General features: G+C 50.5%; 2 protein-coding genes across 2 annotated transcripts in view; both read right to left on the reverse strand.

The window, feature by feature from the left end:
* Nucleotides 1-6199, reverse strand: LOC116497518 (lysophosphatidic acid receptor 6-like). The gene is made up of 3 exons (XM_032201293.1): nucleotides 6063-6199; nucleotides 2419-3696; nucleotides 1-1646 (listed from the first exon to the last, which is right to left on the reverse strand). The coding sequence occupies exon 2, from the start codon at nucleotides 3488-3490 to the stop codon at nucleotides 2429-2431; it is 1062 nt and encodes a 353-aa protein (XP_032057184.1). The 5' UTR covers nucleotides 3491-3696; nucleotides 6063-6199; the 3' UTR covers nucleotides 1-1646; nucleotides 2419-2428.
* PUSL1 (pseudouridine synthase like 1) overlaps nucleotides 6189-18145 on the reverse strand; it is a 25170-nt gene continuing 13213 nt past the window's right edge. The window contains exons 4-11 of the mRNA XM_032201296.1: nucleotides 16904-17053; nucleotides 15668-15841; nucleotides 10830-10884; nucleotides 8465-8627; nucleotides 7955-8170; nucleotides 6925-7127; nucleotides 6662-6754; nucleotides 6189-6205 (exon numbers count right to left, since the gene is read on the reverse strand). Coding sequence (XP_032057187.1) covers nucleotides 8139-8170; nucleotides 8465-8627; nucleotides 10830-10884; nucleotides 15668-15841; nucleotides 16904-17053 — 574 coding nt within the window. The 3' untranslated portion in view covers nucleotides 6189-6205; nucleotides 6662-6754; nucleotides 6925-7127; nucleotides 7955-8138. The remainder of the gene's footprint in view (nucleotides 6206-6661; nucleotides 6755-6924; nucleotides 7128-7954; nucleotides 8171-8464; nucleotides 8628-10829; nucleotides 10885-15667; nucleotides 15842-16903; nucleotides 17054-18145) is intronic.

Below are 18145 nucleotides of genomic sequence, written 5' to 3' on the forward strand. Positions count from 1 at the left end.
TACATTATAAAATGTTTTTCTGGTTTTGTTTTAATAAAGGAATTACAGTGATTGTTTATAGCTGCAGTGAGTGTGTACAGTGTTCATCAGTGCTGCAGTCCTCCCAAGAAACCTGTCCTGGATGTCGCTGTAGCCTCTTTTGGAGTCCTGAGGAACAAGCTTGGTGCTGCTTACACAGTAAGGTAAGAGATACTCAGCATTCTTTACTCCCACAGCTCATGTTCGTTAAAACCTCAGCAATGCTGCTCCCACTGGGATCACAAAAATAAGTGGAAACAACAGCCACGCACTGACCCCACTCCTGCACTCAACTAAATCCTGGACCGTGTACATGGGACAAAACAGCTCCCTCAGCTTGCAGCTTTGTGGGCAGGGAGTCCCTGATGTGCCGCACAGGGTTATCATCAGGCAGCCCTACACCTCCCTGATAGGGGAATAATACAAACCCAGAACTTGAGTAGGCCTGAGAGGTCAACAAGTGGAGCTTTCAGAGCTTCACAGCTGCAATGCAAAGCACAAGTTTAATGTAGACAAGAGTAATAAAGCTCTAAATGTGCTTTTTACTGAGCACATTTACTTTCATTGTGGGAAGTATGGATAATAATGGCTGTGAGGCGTTAAAGAAAACTGCACTTCCTAGATGCAGTCTAATAAATTCTCCTCCCCTGCCAATACCAAAAAATTTGTACTTGGAGAACCTCCCTTAGTACCGGGAAGTTCTCCCAAGCCTATGAATGGGACAAAACTAATAGTCTCTCATGAAAAACACAAGATAATTTATCAAGATGCTCAAGAGCAAGGATTTAGTAGCAGTCTTACCAAGCCTTGCCAAGCAGATGAATACAAAATCATTATGGGAGATAATCTAAAAGTTTGAGCAGGTTTTCTTGATGATATTTAAAAAAAATTCTCCAAGACGAGCAAAATCCAGAGAGGGAGAGGCCTTGTTCTAGATCAGTTGTTGCTGCATGTTGATGGGCAGTGGCTGGCCCACCACTAACAGGTGTGTGTGCGACCTGGACTCAAACTGCACGTGGCAATAAGCAAAGCCAGCCTTAGTGTAACAAAGGTAATACTGCACACACAAAGCAATCAATGACAAAGCTCTAGCCCTATTACAACATTATGCTATCAGAGACCACTCTCCTTGATGCCATTCTGCCACACCAACCCTACTCCCTACCTCTTTTGAGGTCTGTGCCATTTCTTATTCCACGTCCAGCAGCGCAGCGTAAGTTGGCAACCCAAGCTGTGCAGTGTGCCAGGGCACTGTGCGACTTCGTGTGCATTTTGCACAGCTGAAGTGAAACACGGCTGTAGCATTGCTGAGGTTAAGCACGCTGCTGTGAAACAAGGCCCAGAACCATTTCCATTCCACTCATTTCTGCTCAGCAGTCTTGTGTGCCTGTAGGCCAGTAACGCATACGTACTGTGGTAATGTCTGGGCACAGCATGGGAAGGAACAGAGCAGTGAGTCTGTGTGGCTGTTACCAAAATCGCATCCTTTCAAGTCAAACATTGGCTGTTGGGCCAGGCCGGTGGCTTTCTGGTGACTGATAACCCCCAGATGATGAATTCTTTCCAGTCATGATGAAGTCTCATCCTTCACAGGGTGGAAAACTGCTGTTCTCTGAAGGTGGGTGATGCTGTTAATAAGTGAGAAAGGGAGAAACAGGTGAGGTGTATCATGAAACGATACAACACAATCACTTTAAAAAAAAAAAAAAAGCAAAAAAAAAAGCTCTGACCTTTAACCAGAATTGCATGGCATAAGGAGTTTGGCCAGCTCCTGTGTTAACTTTACTCATCAAGTTTTTAGGGAGAGAGGAGCCTGTTTACCAGTGGTCGTGCACAGGCTTCGCTGCTAAATACTTGTCTATCATCTTCTAAAATTGTGTGAAGAGAGGTCCTGCCTGACTCCACAGGCACGTGACGCTAAAAACCCTGTCCTCAAACACTCAGGAAACCAATCAACTTATTCACAAGAAGGGAAGAAGAGGCCCTTATTTGGCTGTGGAATGTAGGCATTTGTGAACACAGCTGACTGCAGTGTGCAGCCAGGGCGAAATCACAGGATCCCTCCAAAAAAGGGAAAAGCCAAGGAGGCCTGCAGGAACCCTCTCAGCTTTCAGGGTTAGCACCAGGCAGGAGGCTGGTTTCCTTTATGTAACCATTTCCCTGTGTTCTACCAACCCCAAAGTGAAACAAAAGGAGGCCCCAACTCCAACGTACATGACCACAGTACGTCTCACCACATCCAGTCTAGGACTACAGGCAAACACAGCTCCTCTCAGTACTGTCCTAGCTGGATAACAAAAACACAGCTGCGAGGCACTTCCCTCCAGTGCTGCCCTGACAGAATGGCAGGTTTCACAGGTTTGGCTTGAAAACAATTGGAAAGACAAATGCTGTACTTACCTTGGGTAGGTCAGTTGACTGCAGTTCTGGCGTTTTTATTTCCCTGTGTCTCGTGCAGTTTGTAAACGTAGGAGTACTCCCCCAGTTTCTGGTCGTAGATGGTGTACACCATTTTAGTCCTGAATCTGAGCCTGAAGTTGAAGCGCCAGTGCTTGCTGGAGGAGGTGAAGTAGTACAGGAAGGGGTTGAGGCAGCAGTTGAAACTCACCAGGGCTAAGGTGACCCGCCGCATTTTGTAGATCAGGATGGTGAGCGCCTCGTTCTGGATGAGCTGGATTCTCATCAAGAAGTGGAGCAAATGGGTGAGGTGATACGGGAGGAAGCACAAAGCACAAATGAACAGGATGATGTAGATGGTCCTCAGCGCCTTCCTCTTGCGAATGCTGTGCTTGATCCGGGAGATCCTCCTCGCGATCAGGGGGTAGCAGATCAGAATGATGGAAAAGGGGATCACGAAACCAAAAACTAAGGCCAGGATGTTGTAAGGCGCCATGCGCTGAGTCCAGCTGCTGGTCGTGAAGTTCTCAAAGCACGCTGTCACGTTCCCCGCACCCCTGTTATGCAGGGGCCCGCCGAGGACGAGCGGCACCATGATGCTCACAGCCACCAGCCACAGGACTGTGACCACCACCACGTAGTGGGCGGCCTTGATCTGGATGTAGGTGAAGGGGTGCAGCACCGCCACGTACCGATCAATGCAGATGCAGGTGAACAAGGCGATGCTTAGGCAGATGTTGATGTAGTACAACGTGCCCGTTACCCTACAAGCCACATCGCCAAAGATCCAGTCGTTCCGATGCAGGTGGTAATTAATTTTAAAAGGCAGCATGCAAACAAACAAGGTGTCTACCAGGGCTAGGTTAATCATGTATATGTAGGAAGGAGAGGTGTGCTTCACTTTGCAAGAGAGGAGGTACAGAGCTAAGACATTTTCTACCAGTCCCAGCACGAACACAACGCTGTAGATGACAACAAACAAGGGATACTGGAAGTCTGCTTCCAAGCTGAATTTGGAACTGCTGTTGCCAGCTGTCTCATTGGAGATTCCTTCAGTCCAGGCAATATCTGCCATGATTTCTGTTGGAGAAGGGGTGTAGGAATATCCAACACCAGATAAAATCTTAAGCCATCCCTTACCTCACGAGGTTCTTGAGTTTGAGGCTTTATTTCATCTCACATGGTTAAGCAATAACACTAATCAAAGCAGAGATGGTGAGGCTGGGGAAATCTTGGTTTTAAGCAGCTGTGCTTGGTGAAGTCAGATGGAAAGCGGTGTTGCTGAAAGAAAGAATATTTTTTAAAAACATAAGCATTTAAAATTACAAAGCAGCCCAATTATTTACTGGCATTTAAAATCAGCAGAAGATGGAAATGCTGAATGAACACAAGGGAGCCCCTGCCAGGTTTGTGTGTGTGTTACCAGTAGGGCGCCTCTCAGCCAGGTCACTCGCATCACAAACCCAAGACCTCTACTCCAGCAGTGTGGTTTTTTTGGTCATGTATTTAAAAATAATCCGAGCAACTAATCAAGAGATAGACAACTTAATAGAAGCCCTTAAAGGGAGTGGAAAAAATTAATCCCAGCTCCAATACACAAGAAGTGTCTAAGGGTGAGCCATTAAAGATGAACACAAAGGTCGTTAGGTACTTTCCAAAGGAAATGCTGAAATTGCACTTCCTCCCAATACTTGTTTATGCAGTGCAGTCAGAAGCACCAGACACTGTAACTGGAAGGTTAGAAAGGCAAAAAACAGTTTCACTTCAGGTAGGCAACCCTATGCATCTTCCTCCATGGTCTTTCACCAAATAGAAAGGGATTTGCATACAAAGGAAAACTAATATAAAGCCAGGCAAACACTAAGCCACCACATCAGGCACAAGAACTTGGAACAGCTTTTTTCTCATTTTTTCCAGAGCAAAAGCCCCCAGACATCTACCTTTTATAGGTTCAAAGGAAAGTGTTGCAACTGGGGAAAGATAAGGCAGAAGCCTGTAAAATGGGCAGAGGGGCCTGATTGACTGCTTCTTACAAGACGAGGACAGCCCTAGGCATTATCAGCCAGCAACTCCAAAACAAACAAACAGGACTTTTTTTCCAACTAGCACCTGCTGGCATTATGGAGATACGTCACAAGATCCTCTAGAAGCCAGGCAAAATGAGTTTTTGCATGCTTTGTACTGACCAAGTGCTGGAGGATGGCAACATCAGATTGCAGAAGGACTGCCAAAACCCAAAGCCGCTCGCATCCCCTGCAGAGCGGTCACACGGCCTCACAAAGAACGTGTTTGCACAGTGATACAGCACTAATATGCTTCCTTTCAGCATCTGTACCCTCACTAAATCCCCTAAAGCTCCTGCCTGATGTGCTAGTCAGCAACTCTGATACCTCAGCTGCAGGGAAGTAACAGGGAAGCCTGTATGAAAACACCCGTACCCCCCAGTACCCACTGCACCTGGATGCAGCCCATCAGGTAACAAGCACCCGTTTGAGCTTAACTGCACCAGGAGTCAGGAAAAGGGAAAGAAAGAGGGGGAGAAGAAAATCACATAAAATACTTCACAAGTTGGTCTTCTACCCATTGCTAAACAAGTAGGCACTGCAGGACACCACCCTGCACATCCGTCTGGTTGAAAATATTTCCCATGAGAGAGGTAACAGACGTGACACAGTCTCAGAGCACGCATGCATTTTGCAGGCATGGAGCCAATTTCATCTCTTACAGCACCGTACCACTTCCTTACCTACAATTTTAAAAACCAGGAGTCTGACCAAATTCCAATGCCAACTTTGCTTCACCTGAAAAAAATTATTTTTTTTTCCCCTGTTTTACTTCTGATATTTCTTCTAGACAACCCAGAAGCACCTCTGCTCCTCTACAAAGTTACCTGATTTACAAAAATACAGCAAAGCATACATGAAAGTTTACACTGTGCATTGCCTTGACTATTATTCTTGTAAAAACAAAGCTTCTCTTCCCTCTGAACTCTGAGTCAAGTACAGTTTTTCTGATTTTGGCTTTAAAGTGTCACTGCCAAACAAACAGAAAGACAGAACTATCCCTGTATTATGCGGCCAAACCCAATCAACTGAAAACAATTGGTAATACAACAACAAAAGGAAAAAAAACACAAAACACCCCTGATCATAACGCTCAAGTATTAACAATGGACCCTAAAGAACAGATTCAGCATTCCAGTTTGTACAGACATATCTACGGACTGCATTTTACGATGTTAATTTCAATTAAAAGTCTTCTGGATTGTTTTTTTAACAGTTGCTCTGGGATTTAACGAAAAAAAGAAGCAAAAAAACACTGCTGTTCTTTGTGCTAACTGCAGGGCCAGCCAGTGACCACCACCTCCAGCCTGCTGCCTGGAGGCTGTGCCTGGGTTGCTCACTTAACCGGCTTAGATAAATAAGCCCATGGGCACAACAGGTTTTTAACAGAACCAAAAGATGGGAAACACTTGCAGAAAACTCAACAGCAGGTACTTCTGTTCTGCAGCTTAAAAAAACGCCGTGGTACCTGAGCCTGCAGTAGGAGGCAGCTCGCCTAACACCTGAAATGGCAGCGGGCACTGCCTGCTTCAGCCTTCTGCCCTGTAAAGCCTCACAACAAATTTAACTGCAAAGGCAACTTACCAGCGCTCAGCTCAGGCCATCGTCTCTCGTGCAAAAGCTGCAGTTGAGTGAAGCTTCTCCAGTCGCAGCTCCGAGGTCACCGCGCAGCTCTTCGGTGTAATTTTAACACCAGAGCAACCTGCCCTGCCCGGCACACGGCGGAGCTGCAGAGAGAAACCACAGGAAGCGCAGATGAGAAGCCGTCACTGACATCCCGGGCAGAGTCATCCCTCTAGCAAAGCGTTCCCACACACAGCGGGGCTGAGGGCACAGCATGGGGCCAGCGCTGGTGCGTGCTGGGGTTCTCTCCACCTACCTGCTGGAGGGGGATTTAGGGCCCCAAGCTGCCCCCCAAAGCCACCCCTGGTCACCCCCTGCCCCCCAGCGCAGGTACCAGAGCTGCAGCCCAGGCGAGGCCCTGACGCAGGCCGGTGGCTGCGCTCTCACTTCCCCTCGCTGGGAAGAAGAACAAGAGTGAGTTGCCATTCCCTTTCAGGCAAATTGGGTTCTGAAAATGTGGGCACACGTCAGGGTTTGGAGCGCAGCTGGGCGAGCTCCACGGCTTGTGGTGAGAAGCCCTGCGGCACGTTACCCCACCCCGACCCCTGGCGAGGCCTTACCAGAACGGGCACACCAGCAGCAGGGCAGCCTCAGCTCTCTGTGCCAGAGACCCCGGATTTCCCAAAGATGCCAGAACTTCAGAGGCTTGGTCCCTGAGCAAATAAATCAGCAAAGAGTCAGCATCCTCCATAGGGAGGGAGTGAAAACTGCATGGAGGCTCTGTCATCTTTCACTCAGTTGTCAGCATTTCTCCCTCCTTTATTTACCCGAGTGCAGGAGCCTGCATCACTTTGAATTGCCACACAAAGAAACGTCCTCTTACCACTAATAGGGCCGTCTGCTCTGACAAACTGCTCGGCTTTCTCTAGTTCTCCTCTCGTGGATGAAGCAGAGACTAATTATGGTGGTGCCAGGCATCCGAGCTGCGCGTTGCTTCCACTGCAGGGCAGTGTTTAAATCAGGTATCGTTTCTTCTGGAAACTTCACAAGTCAAGACTTTCATCCTCTTTCCTGGAACCCACCACTCTGAGTCATTTTAGAACCCAAACAGACAGAATTCTGGTGTCATTCACGATTAAAAAAAAACACAAAGCACATTACCCAACGCACATTTTGTTGCTTGGGCACAAAAAAAAAAAACCACCCAAACACAACAAAACCAAAGAACAAACAGAAAAGGACACAGCCCACTCACAAACCAGCTCCCTCTGCCCCTGCCCTGCACGAGGCCCCACAGCCTGCAGGGCACCGCGGGATGCTCTGCACCAGCTGGGGAAGACTCAAGAGTGGCAACCAGCAAACGGAGCCCAGCGGGGCTCCAGCAGCCACCTTCTGGCTACTGTTAGCCCCCGATGGGGCCGAGCCACCCCGATGACTGCCCCAGGCCCTGCAGCCCCGGCTGTGACTATTTCCCTTGGTGAGACAGCTTCGTTCCTGCTAAAGACAAAACTGGCTTGAGGTGACCTCTGAAGCCCGTCACATCCAAACCGCGCAGACGTGACTGAGTGTAGTGGGGCGCTGTGAAAGCCGCCGTGGTTCAAGGAAAGAGTGACAGCTGAGGGGAGGAAACGGCTCGTACTTTCGGAGGTGGTTTCTGTAAGGCACTGTGTGAAGCAGCAGCCCTCGGCCCTTCCACCGTGCCGCTCGGAGGCAGGGTGACAGAGGTGAGGGGCAGAAAGGAAACGCGACGTCCGCCTCCGTCCTCAGCCTGCATCCTCCCCGCACACACACCGCAGAAGAAAACAAATGACAGGGAGCAGCCCTGCTCCTTCTCCCACATGTTTGAGCGCTGGGCCTGCACCAGAATTACAGGGGAAAAAAAAAAAAAAAAAAAAGACAAAAAAGCAGTTAACTGAAAGCAGAACCGAGTTGTCCTTCCTTTCCCCTTGGCAGTCTCGGAGAGTGAGAACAAACGATGGCAGATGGCTGCGGGCAGTCAGGGATGTTTATTGAGCCACCACCACACTGTGTGCCCTGTAGACCTCAGCGCCACCTCCACACCAGCAGTCCTTCAGACACTTGTGTCCAACAGAGCTCCTACTCTCCTGGGGCCCTTGTTGTGTGCAAATCTGAGAAAAGAAATGAAAGAACAAATAAAAACCATCGATTTAGGGTGAAAGATGGCATGGGAAGCACTTCAGATCTGTGGTCTTTCCCTGCCTGGGCTCCCTCCACACCGCTGGGGAGGTGTTTGTGGGGATGTGAAGGGGGAAGGTGGACGGCAGGAAGGGTCACTGCTACGATAAAGCAAGCAGCAGAGAAACGGGATGTCAGCCCCAGGGGGATGGGGGCATTTCTGCTCCCTTGGGCATCAGGCCTGCCTCCCACAAAGTCCCCACCTGCCGTTCCCGGCCGTCACCCACCGGCTTCGTTGTACTCCACGCATTTTAGGAAGAGTCCAGCTGGCGGAGCCATGGCGTGCGGTGGAAGAGCCCGTGCATCTCTTAGCTCCAGCAACTCCTTTATCTGGCGAGGTGTTAGCTTCCCCTGGCCGACTGCCACTAGAGCCCCAACCATCCTGCGGACCTGGAAAGACAGAACGTGGCTGAGAAGGCTCCTTCCTCTGCTGGGGTTCCTCAACTGTCCCCCCATGGGCAGCTGTTCCCAGCACCACTGCTTTGCTCCTGCTCCAGATGGAGCAGGACACACGAAGGATGCTTTGGCCCTTCTTTTAGATGCCACTGGTGGATCCCAATCACGGCACAGGATCCCAATCACCACACTCCTAGTCCCTGAGCACGCCCCAGCTGCTGTGGTCACCCCACAGGGGTGGATTTCGTTCCACTCTGAGCAGGGATCACACGGGCAGCTCGGGTCCTGTGCCTGCAGCGGGCACTGCCACAGCATCTTCTGAGGACAAAGCTGGTGGCAGGGAAGGGAAACAACACGCAAAATGACTCTGCTTGTTGTAATTCTTCCCTCCTGACAGCTGTGGGCATTATAAAGGATGGGATGAGGGCCTGGAACACAACCTCCAGCACCACTGCTCTGCCCGGGAGGGAGGCTCGCTCGCATCGCACGTGGGAAGAGCTGAGCAGGGGCCGGCTGCTTTCAGAGCCAGCAGCAGCACCCACGCGGCCGGCCGAGGCAGGAAGCTCACACATGCCTGCCGGGTTCACAGCTCCTTAACACATACGTAACTCTTTCCAGGTGGGGGGGACCGTGGAGGGGCCCGTTTCTCTCTCAGAAAGCCAAAAATGTAAAAGAAGAAAAAAAAAACGACACCCCGAGTGAGACAACCCACCCGACGCCCCCAAGGCATCGAGGTGGGGTTCTGAACACCTCTGCACGTCCCAGCTTCCCTTCCCTGCAGCAGTTCCAAGCCTTGGCTTAGCACAAACTTGGCACCTGCTCACCTGCTGCACGGGGTTGTGCCAGGAGCCCACCTTTGGGCCGTTCTGGTGGCACAGGGAAGCAGCGCAGATCCCTGATGTGTTGTTTTACCCACCCCTCACTAGAGGTCATTGCATGCTGTGCCTTCAGCTTTGATGTCTCAGTGAGCTACACGCAGACTAAGGGCAGGCAGCTGAAATGACCACGGGCTCGGCTAGCCCTGCGTGCAGGGAAAAGCAACACCCACAGGTCCTGAGGCTCTTTAACCCTTTTCTTTTAAAAAAGCCTCCGGATGGCACCACATCAGGCAGCAGCTACACAACCAGCCTCGTTCCCCCTCGGTGACAGAGCGCAGAAGCAGATGCCCAGGTACAGGAGGGCGAGCTCACCAAGCACAGCCTGTTCCTGCTGCCCCGACAGGCTGCCAGCTGGCACCAAGGCTGCTGCTGTGCTCGCAGAGGGCATCAGGCTCCGTGCTGCTGGTAGCTGTTCCCTTCTGCACAGCATCACGAAGCAGCATTTCCAGTCTAATGCATTAAATGGGTTAGCAGCCTTTTCTCCTTGTCACCAGAGCATCTGATGAAGCAAATCCCTGCTGCACACCCAGCCTTCTCAAGCATGTTGTCGTCCTTCCTCTGCTCAGATCCAGACACCCACTGTCAGAGAGCCTACAGAGCAGCGCTTGGCACAGGATAAAAACGAACTTGGTTTGTCAAAACAGAATAAAAAATAGCTGCTCGCTGTTCCCACAAAACACCCCCTCTCTCCTCCAAAAACAAGCCCTCCTCTTGCCTACTCTGTCTCCAGAGTGTGACCGTGGCCAGGCCAGGAACAGCCAGCTCCCGATCCACGAAGCTGCGGGGACAGCCACCTCCCCTGAGGACAGCAGCGAAAACCCCACGGGAGTTATTTCAAAGGAATCCCAGGGGAGGCCAGTCAGCATGACAGAGATCCTGCAGCCGTGCCTGTGTCGCTGCAGCAGGTCTGCCCAGCTCTCCTTTGTGCTACGCCGAGGGCTGCTTCATGCTCTGAAGCCAGAAAGTAAAATTCCAGGCGGTCTTTGCTGGGCCCGGTGCCACGCGGCAGAGCAGGAACATATGGCTCTTGGTTTTACCACTCAGCCTGCAAGGACGGAGGTTGTGGAAAACAAAAAAACTTTCCACCCTCCCACACGGTTCTGTGACTTTGCTCCTTTCAGACACGGGCCTGAGATGTTCTGGTTCTGCTGGGGCAAACAGCGAACGTGGAGCCTCGCCTCTCTGAGGCCAGGTCCCTGTATGGCACGAAGCCCTGACAGAACTGGCACTGAACAGGGATGTGACACTAAAAAAACGACCAAGGTACAGCGAGAGTGATTCTTTGGATGTTGGAGGCAAACACGGAGCTGAACAGTACCTGCCGGTAAAGAAACGATTTGCTCCTGAACTTCAACTCCCAGAACTCCAGTCCCCTGAAGGAAGAAACAAAAACAAGCGTTTAAAATCACATCTCAGACGTGAGACCTTCTCACGAGAAAAGTACAAACCGCAGCGGAATGCAAGCGAGCAGAGTGAGTAAGAAGCTGAGATCTTCCAGGGCTGCTTCAAAGATCAGGAACCTGCAAAACCACCCACGGGCAGCTTCCTTTGCAAAATTCAACTGCAGAACCAAGCTGAAATTGCAAGCAGCCAGCAACTTGATGCACAACTCATCCAGCCCCAAGGCTGCCGTGCTTCTCTGCTGGGGACGACTGCGTAGGGCAGCTATGGCTGAAATGGGGAAAAAATAAATCATTGTTCTGTAAGGGAGAAGTAACAATAGCGAGAAATAAAGGAGGCAGAAACCTTTGTCAGAGAGGGAACAATGCAAGCGGATGAGAAAAGCAGATTTGCTGTCCCAAGGGTGAAGAGGGCCACGTGAAGCAGGCGCTGCAGGAAGCCAGGGGCAGTCATTCATTTCCTCAGGCTCGCTCCTGCCCTGCTGGGACAGCCAGGAGTCAGCTGCTGTAGGCAAAACTGCCTGCCAGGGACATCCCACTGCATACCCCAAGGTGGGCAGGATGACCCCATGGCCCCAACACCCCAAAACTTCAAGTCCCAACAGCCCTGCTCGTGGCAGAGGCCCCGTCTTTGCTCAACGCTGTGTGGGGAGAGAAGCTTTGACAGAAGCACGGCAACATACTCAGGCCCCTGGATGCTCTGGGCACAAATCACATTTTCCTCACCCGAATTTCAAGCATTTAAAAGGGGAGTTTAAGAGCAGCAAGTGATGGCTTAGTGCCACGGCTAAGCTGCACCCAAGCTCCCCGCGATAAAAAAATAATCAGTTTAAACTAACAGGATTTGGAACAAAAGGCAGTTATCGATAAGAACACCTCCAGGATGGAAAAGGAGATTAAGGAGCAACAATTCAGCTACAAATCCGAAGCCTTCAGATGAAGGAGAAGCTGGTAAGCACGACTTCTGCTCCAGCATTTGAAGGCCCAGCCTGCCAGATGGGCCCTCGAACTGCTACAGAACACCTCCCTGCGAGGACTCTCCCAAGGCCAACTAGCCCAACACTTCACTGACGTTTCCTTCCTTCACACACACACACAAAAATCTGATACAGGCATTAGGCAGCCACGTAGGAACTTCCCCACATGTCAGATGTACCAACGGAGCCCCAAAACGAGCAGGTTTGGGCTTCAGAAGCTGCTCTCCCAATCTTCCACGCTATCAAGCAATACCAGGAGCCACTTGGATCGAAGTACAATAAAATGACAACAAAAGCTAAGTTAACGAACAGTTTTTAAGCCCTCCTTACATCCCACAGCACTCCTAAACCAAAAAGACACAAGTTTACCTTGTGCACCCCAGAACTCTCCTCTCCTCCTCGCTGTGAGCCCGGTACCTGCGCCACGGGGCTGCAAAATTGGGCACAGCTGTGGGGAGGGCACAGCCACACGGTATTTGCCTGGGGGGGTCACAAGGACAGGCTGGGCTTACAAGGGACACCTGGGCATCACGGGCTGCCCGTGGCCTGGGAGGGGAGAGAGCTCTGGGAAGGGCAGGAGGAGGATGAAGCGGGGACAATGGGGTGGGAGGCGTCGGAGCGGGGCTGGCAGGAAGAGAAATCCTGAAATTGTCGCCGTAGGGAGCGGCCAGGAGCTGTTTTTTCAGGATTCACAGATAAATCGCTGCTTTTCGCCCTCCCTGCTGTGTGTGTTGGCAAATGCAAAGGCGGCTTCTGCCCCCGGCTCCCTCTGTACGTCGGGGAATGACAATGTTCTGTCACCTCCGTGCGGTTTGCTCTCCCTCCAGCACGATGTATGTGGCACACGGACACGTGCGGCGCGAGGCACGTGCACACAGACCCAGCACGTGGAGGTCACGGTGCTGCTCAGCCCCAGCAAGGCACAAGAGGCAGTTTTTTTTTCCAAAGAGGGGCAAAGCCCCCCCTCCAAACTGCACCCACGGCCTCTAGCCAGGGTTCTCCTCACTTGGCGGCCACCAAGCTGTGAGAGGCAGCTCGAGATACTCAGGAAAAACACCACGGAGGCTTTGAAAGAGAACAAGGGGGTTTTCTTTAGGAGGGAAACTTTCTTTTCCTTGTCAATCTGGCTGATAATTTTGCTTACCAGCCAAACCTTGGGCTGCCTTTCCCACTTGGCAGCAGAAGGCAGCACCTTGCCATGAATAATGCATGCTCAGCTCGCGAACAGGTGACAGCAGTCACTGCCCAGGAACAGGGCTAAGGCTCCCAGCACATCCTTAGCATTCAGAGGCATTCTGTAGGGCAGGAACAGCGACTCCACTTCCACTGTTGCTGAGCAACTGAGGTTGACGGAAGGAATCATTTGAACAGTCGGCCTTTTAGGCGGACAAGCGCTCAATTCAGAAGATTGGGTGAAGTTCAGAAAGGAAAGGAAGAATGGCAATGAAAAGCTGCATTATTTCGCTAAGAGACCGTGGTTTATCGTGCTGCGGATTCTCCCCTCCGAAGGAGAAAATAAAGCTCCTCAGATTAGGCTTTGAAAAAAAAATCTATTTATAAGCTTTTAATGCTATCAGAGCCTTTCACTGCGGGGACGGCTCATGCTGCTCCTGCAGGGAGAAATACACACGCACCTCGGGCACGTTTGCTGTCTTATTTGCAGAGTGGGCAGAGAAACTCCAAGCTCCACGGCTGCAACTGTCCCCCCAGGGAGTGTTTTACAGATCAGAAGGAACTGGGATGCTGTAAAAAACCCCAACCCGACCAAAACCACCCACCCAGCCTGCCGCAACCACGCTGACCCCAGAGCATTTTTCTCGAGGTCAGAAAACTGGTTTATATTGTTTAATACCTCCTTTATAACGCTTTGTTAATTAAGTGCTACTTAAACACGTTGAAATGAGGCTTCTCGAAGCCACCCTCGTCAGCCTAAACATTCATTAAATCAATCAATATCGACACTTCTATAAAAACGCCTTGTTACAAAACACAAGCTCGGCTGCGTGTGTCACCAAGCAAAAATACCCTATCAGCAACAGCTTTGCTGCTTTTCAACCGATTTTTAGGGTTGCTTTCTCTCTCGTGAGTTGTTTTTGGCCTTGTGTGGGATGGATTTCTGCAGCAAGTTATGCAAGGAGTGGCAAATTCATTTTTTTACATGAAAATTGAAGGCATAAAAAAGGTGATCTGAGCTCATTGACCGGCCAATTGACAACAGCAGGTCGGGATTGGGGAGGTAACTTGGACCTTATGCAATCACAGGTGGCCTTGGTGAGACTTAACGACTTATTTTACTTAATACTCACCTTGTTTTCTCTGCCACTCACACTGCTCCTCATCACAAGGGACAAGATGAGCCTGGGGGTGAAGTCCTGGGCTGTTACTCGTGCCCCTAGGTATGACCACCCCAGAGGGATGGAGGCCACGTTCCCCATCCCGCAGTGGCAACCCAATAATGAGCAGCAGGAACGCAGCCAGGTGACAGTCCCCATTTTCCCCTACTTTTTCTGCCTTCCCCTCCTTTTCCCTTGGGGACAGTGCTGCAAGGAGGCAGGAAGGAGCTGCTGCTGGCTGCCCGTGTGCCTGTCCAGCAGGGAGCACCATCGGGAGCTGTACCCAACTGGATGCCCCTTAACGAGGCTGTGTATTGAGAGGCAGCAGCACCAAGCAGGGAAAGCAGGGAGCAGACAAAATGCCTTTTTCTTCCTGACCCTGAATAGGGAGACTGGGAGGAACTGAAAGGCTCGGAGCATACAGCTCTCTCTGTTTTTTGCAGCTCCCTTTTGGGTTTTGTCCCACACTGCTGCTGGCAAAACACGCCAGTCGAAGACAAGAGCGGGCTATTTGCAAACTGCAGCGAGGCCCAGCTGAAGCTTGAAGCATGGCACTCACTGTTGCAGCCGGCTCAGGAGGTATTCAAATTTACCGGAGGGAAAACTATGAAGAAAAGGGTTTTCTACTCAGAAACAAGGAAAACGTGGTTTGGAGGCAGACAATAGCAACTTTTGCTCTCAAGCTGAAGCACAACGGCCGCACTTCTCCGAAAGAAAGAGGCATGAAAGCAGGGGCCATGCTCAGATGCTAAGTACCCATGATCTTCCTGGGAAAAAAACTTCACTTTCTGCTAGGGAGAGAGAGAATACATGCAGCCACTTCATTTCAATACTTGCAAGACCTGGTCCTGAAAGAACCTGACACGCAACAATCTGTTGTTTATGTATTGACTGAGAAATATTGGTTTTCCTTCATCAACATCCCCTGGGAAGGAGGCAGGAGCTGCTGGTGTGAACTGCGTGGATCTGCAGAGCTACAGCTGTGACCTAGGTGTTAGGTGGTGTTTTTTTTTTTATTCCCTCCTATTTGCAGCCCGTAGGCAAAGCTAGGATAGAAACAGGAAAAAAATAATCCTGTCCCCTGGCTGGGCTGGCTTTTAGCAACCAAAACGAGCGTAAATGCTGGAAGCACCTCATAGGATTGCTCCGTGCCTGGCTCTGTACATCAGTTTACAACATCCTGCCTTCCTGCACAAACAACTGGCCCAGCTCCTCCACCCTCAGCCCTGCTCAGCTTTCTCCATGAGGACATTGGGCAGGAGAGGGAAAGAAATGTCCTTTCCATACCGTCACCAGGCAGAGCCCTGCTGACACCACCCAGGGCTGGGAAGGCGATGCAGGAGGAGGAGGAGGTCAGTTCTCAACACAAAGCTGGAAAGCAGCTTTTGGGACAAAGCAAGCACCAGCTGGGCAGAGCAATCCCCCAGCCAGGGGCCCTGTTCTCACCTGGATTCATAGTGGTGAGCCAGGAAGCCAGAAGAGGGTTGGATTTCTGCCTGGAGGATGGTTCTGATCGGAGACTGAAAGGGTGTTTCAGAGTTCAGCGAGCGAAAAGTGCTGAAGTCGTGGGTTCCCAGCAGGAACCGTGCTGCATCCTGCATGGCAGGCACATCCAGGTAGCTGAAATTAAACATGCAGAGCAAAGAGAGAGGAGCGTTGAGTGGGACCAAGTACGTTGTGTGCGTCAAAGTCTAATTAATTGATGAGAGGCTTAAACCTAGCATGCAGATTTAATGTTGCAGAACTGGGGAAAGACATTTTGCAAGAGGAGTTTCTCCAGGAACAGCCCAAACCACAAAGCAAGATGCCAAATGACCGGAGGTCTGATGGTGTTCAAAAAAACCCCAGGCTAGGTCAGGGGCTGGCAGGCCCAGACTTCTTCATAAACCTTTATCCTGCTGTGCTGCAGGATCTTTAATTTAATTCAATAACAACTGAATTAAAAATAGCTCTGTCCAAACTGTTGGCTAGAGTGGAGGACAAGAGAACCAAAATCCTTTGCAGTATCTTACAAATTCAAAAAGAAGGTGGCAGGTAAGAGAGTGGCAAACACTGTGATGGTTTTCCAAACCTTTGAAAAGATGAAATTAGGAAATAACAGGAATGGAAATGGGTGTGCAAACTGGATGTGAATGAAACCAGAATGTTGTGAAAAAGTCCAGTTTTCTTGAACTTTTATGTGTCTCAGTACAACCTCATCTAAAAGACAATTACAAATTTTCTTCTGGGGTTTGTTTGTTATTTCCTTGCCCGCTGTTTATCGTGTCCTAAGTGTTTTTAAATGGCACTGAACTTGTTTTTCTTCCCTTCCATATACAAGCCCTAATTTGTTATGACTCAGTGGCTACTCCACGAGTGCTGAGCCAGACACACCGGTTTGTTATCGTAGGGCTGCTCAGAGTCATGGGCTCTCACTTACTATTCAAACACACAAGTGCCCAGATTGGGAAGGAGAAAGCTGGCCTACATGCAGCCATCACCAGGAGCAGGCCAAGAATTAGAAATAAAACACAAAAAGAGCTCTAAGTCCCAGGTCTCACCACACGTAACTCAGTGCAGTTCCACTGATTTCAACAGAGAATCCTTTCCAGTGTGAACTGGGGGTCTGGTCTTACACGTGGACATCACCTCCTCCCCAAATGCTGGGGCAGCTGCCCGGGGAGGGTTTCTGGAGCCACTTACCCCCCCGGAGGAGCCCAGCACAGGTCCCTTTCGAACACGGGTACTTCAGACCAGTGAGCGCAGCCCAACAGCAGCCGGTAGATGTAGGTTCTTGACAGCGCCGAGAAGCGTGCGTGGAAGTCACTGGTCACTCGGTGGGCACTCAAAATGCTGGTAGAAAAGAGAAAGGGATGGACAGAAACGTCATGAACTGATGCACAAACTTGTGCTGGTCTCCACGTGTATGGAATTGAGACATGCAATGGATGCTTTGAGGAACTGCACTTACAAGATCAAATATCACTGAGCTGACTGCTACCCAAGAAGTGCAAGCGGAGGCTGCCCCAGGTGTCTGCCAACACCGTGCCCTTCTAACACACCCCAACAGCTCCTGAAATAAATGCTGGCACGCTGTGGGAGTCGTCTTTGCAGGAGACGCTGCTGCTGGTGGAAACCCACACGCTTCCTAGCGATCTCACCGGTGTGACTCCGAGCATCCTGGCCCGAATTTCCAGCCAATAATCGAGTTCAGCTGCCAACAGTTTTTCTCTTCAGCTGAATGTCACGTTTGGGTTCCTGTTCTCGGGGATGGCACGGTGAGGGGGCCGCGTTGTTCCCACCCCGTTAGGTGCTGAAGGCACACGTGTGCGTGCTGGCTCTTTGCAGCATTCATCTGCGTGCACGAATGTGAATCACTCGGGGGAAAGTTCTCCGAAAACAAACAAGCAGGGCAACGGTTGAGGTTTCCCAAGATCCTGGGGATGAAATCTATCTCACATATGGAGGACATTATGCTGTGCTGCACCACGACCACAGCAGGTCGGGAGCCTTTCAGTGGCTGTTCCAAATGTCAAGTGTGTATTTCACAAGAACCCCTACCAATTTTTCCGTATCCCCACTACGCTAGAAGAACAAAGAAAATCGTAATTAATCCTCTTTGCACCAAAGCAGCTGTTGAAATCATTCCCTTTGGACTTTTCATCCCCTACCTTCCCTACCAGGCCAACCAAAACAGAAGCAGAGTGCCGGTCTCCTTAAAGCCCTGGAAGAAAACATCTCCGTGCCTGTGGCCCTCACCCAGCCATGCTCAAACCTAACATTTTTTCAAAGATTTGACTGCCTTAATGCACAGCCATAAGGGGAATTTGCTACGCCGAATCTGACAGGCGAAGAAATTCTTCCTCTGTCCCTGCTCTAGGCTGGCAAGCTAGGAACTAATTAATGCAGCATCGTTCCCAAGCTGCTGAGCTCTTCCAGACCTCT

The sequence above is a fragment of the Aythya fuligula genome, chromosome 21 (genome assembly GCF_009819795.1).
Source record: "Aythya fuligula isolate bAytFul2 chromosome 21, bAytFul2.pri, whole genome shotgun sequence".
NCBI lineage: Eukaryota > Metazoa > Chordata > Aves > Anseriformes > Anatidae > Aythya > Aythya fuligula.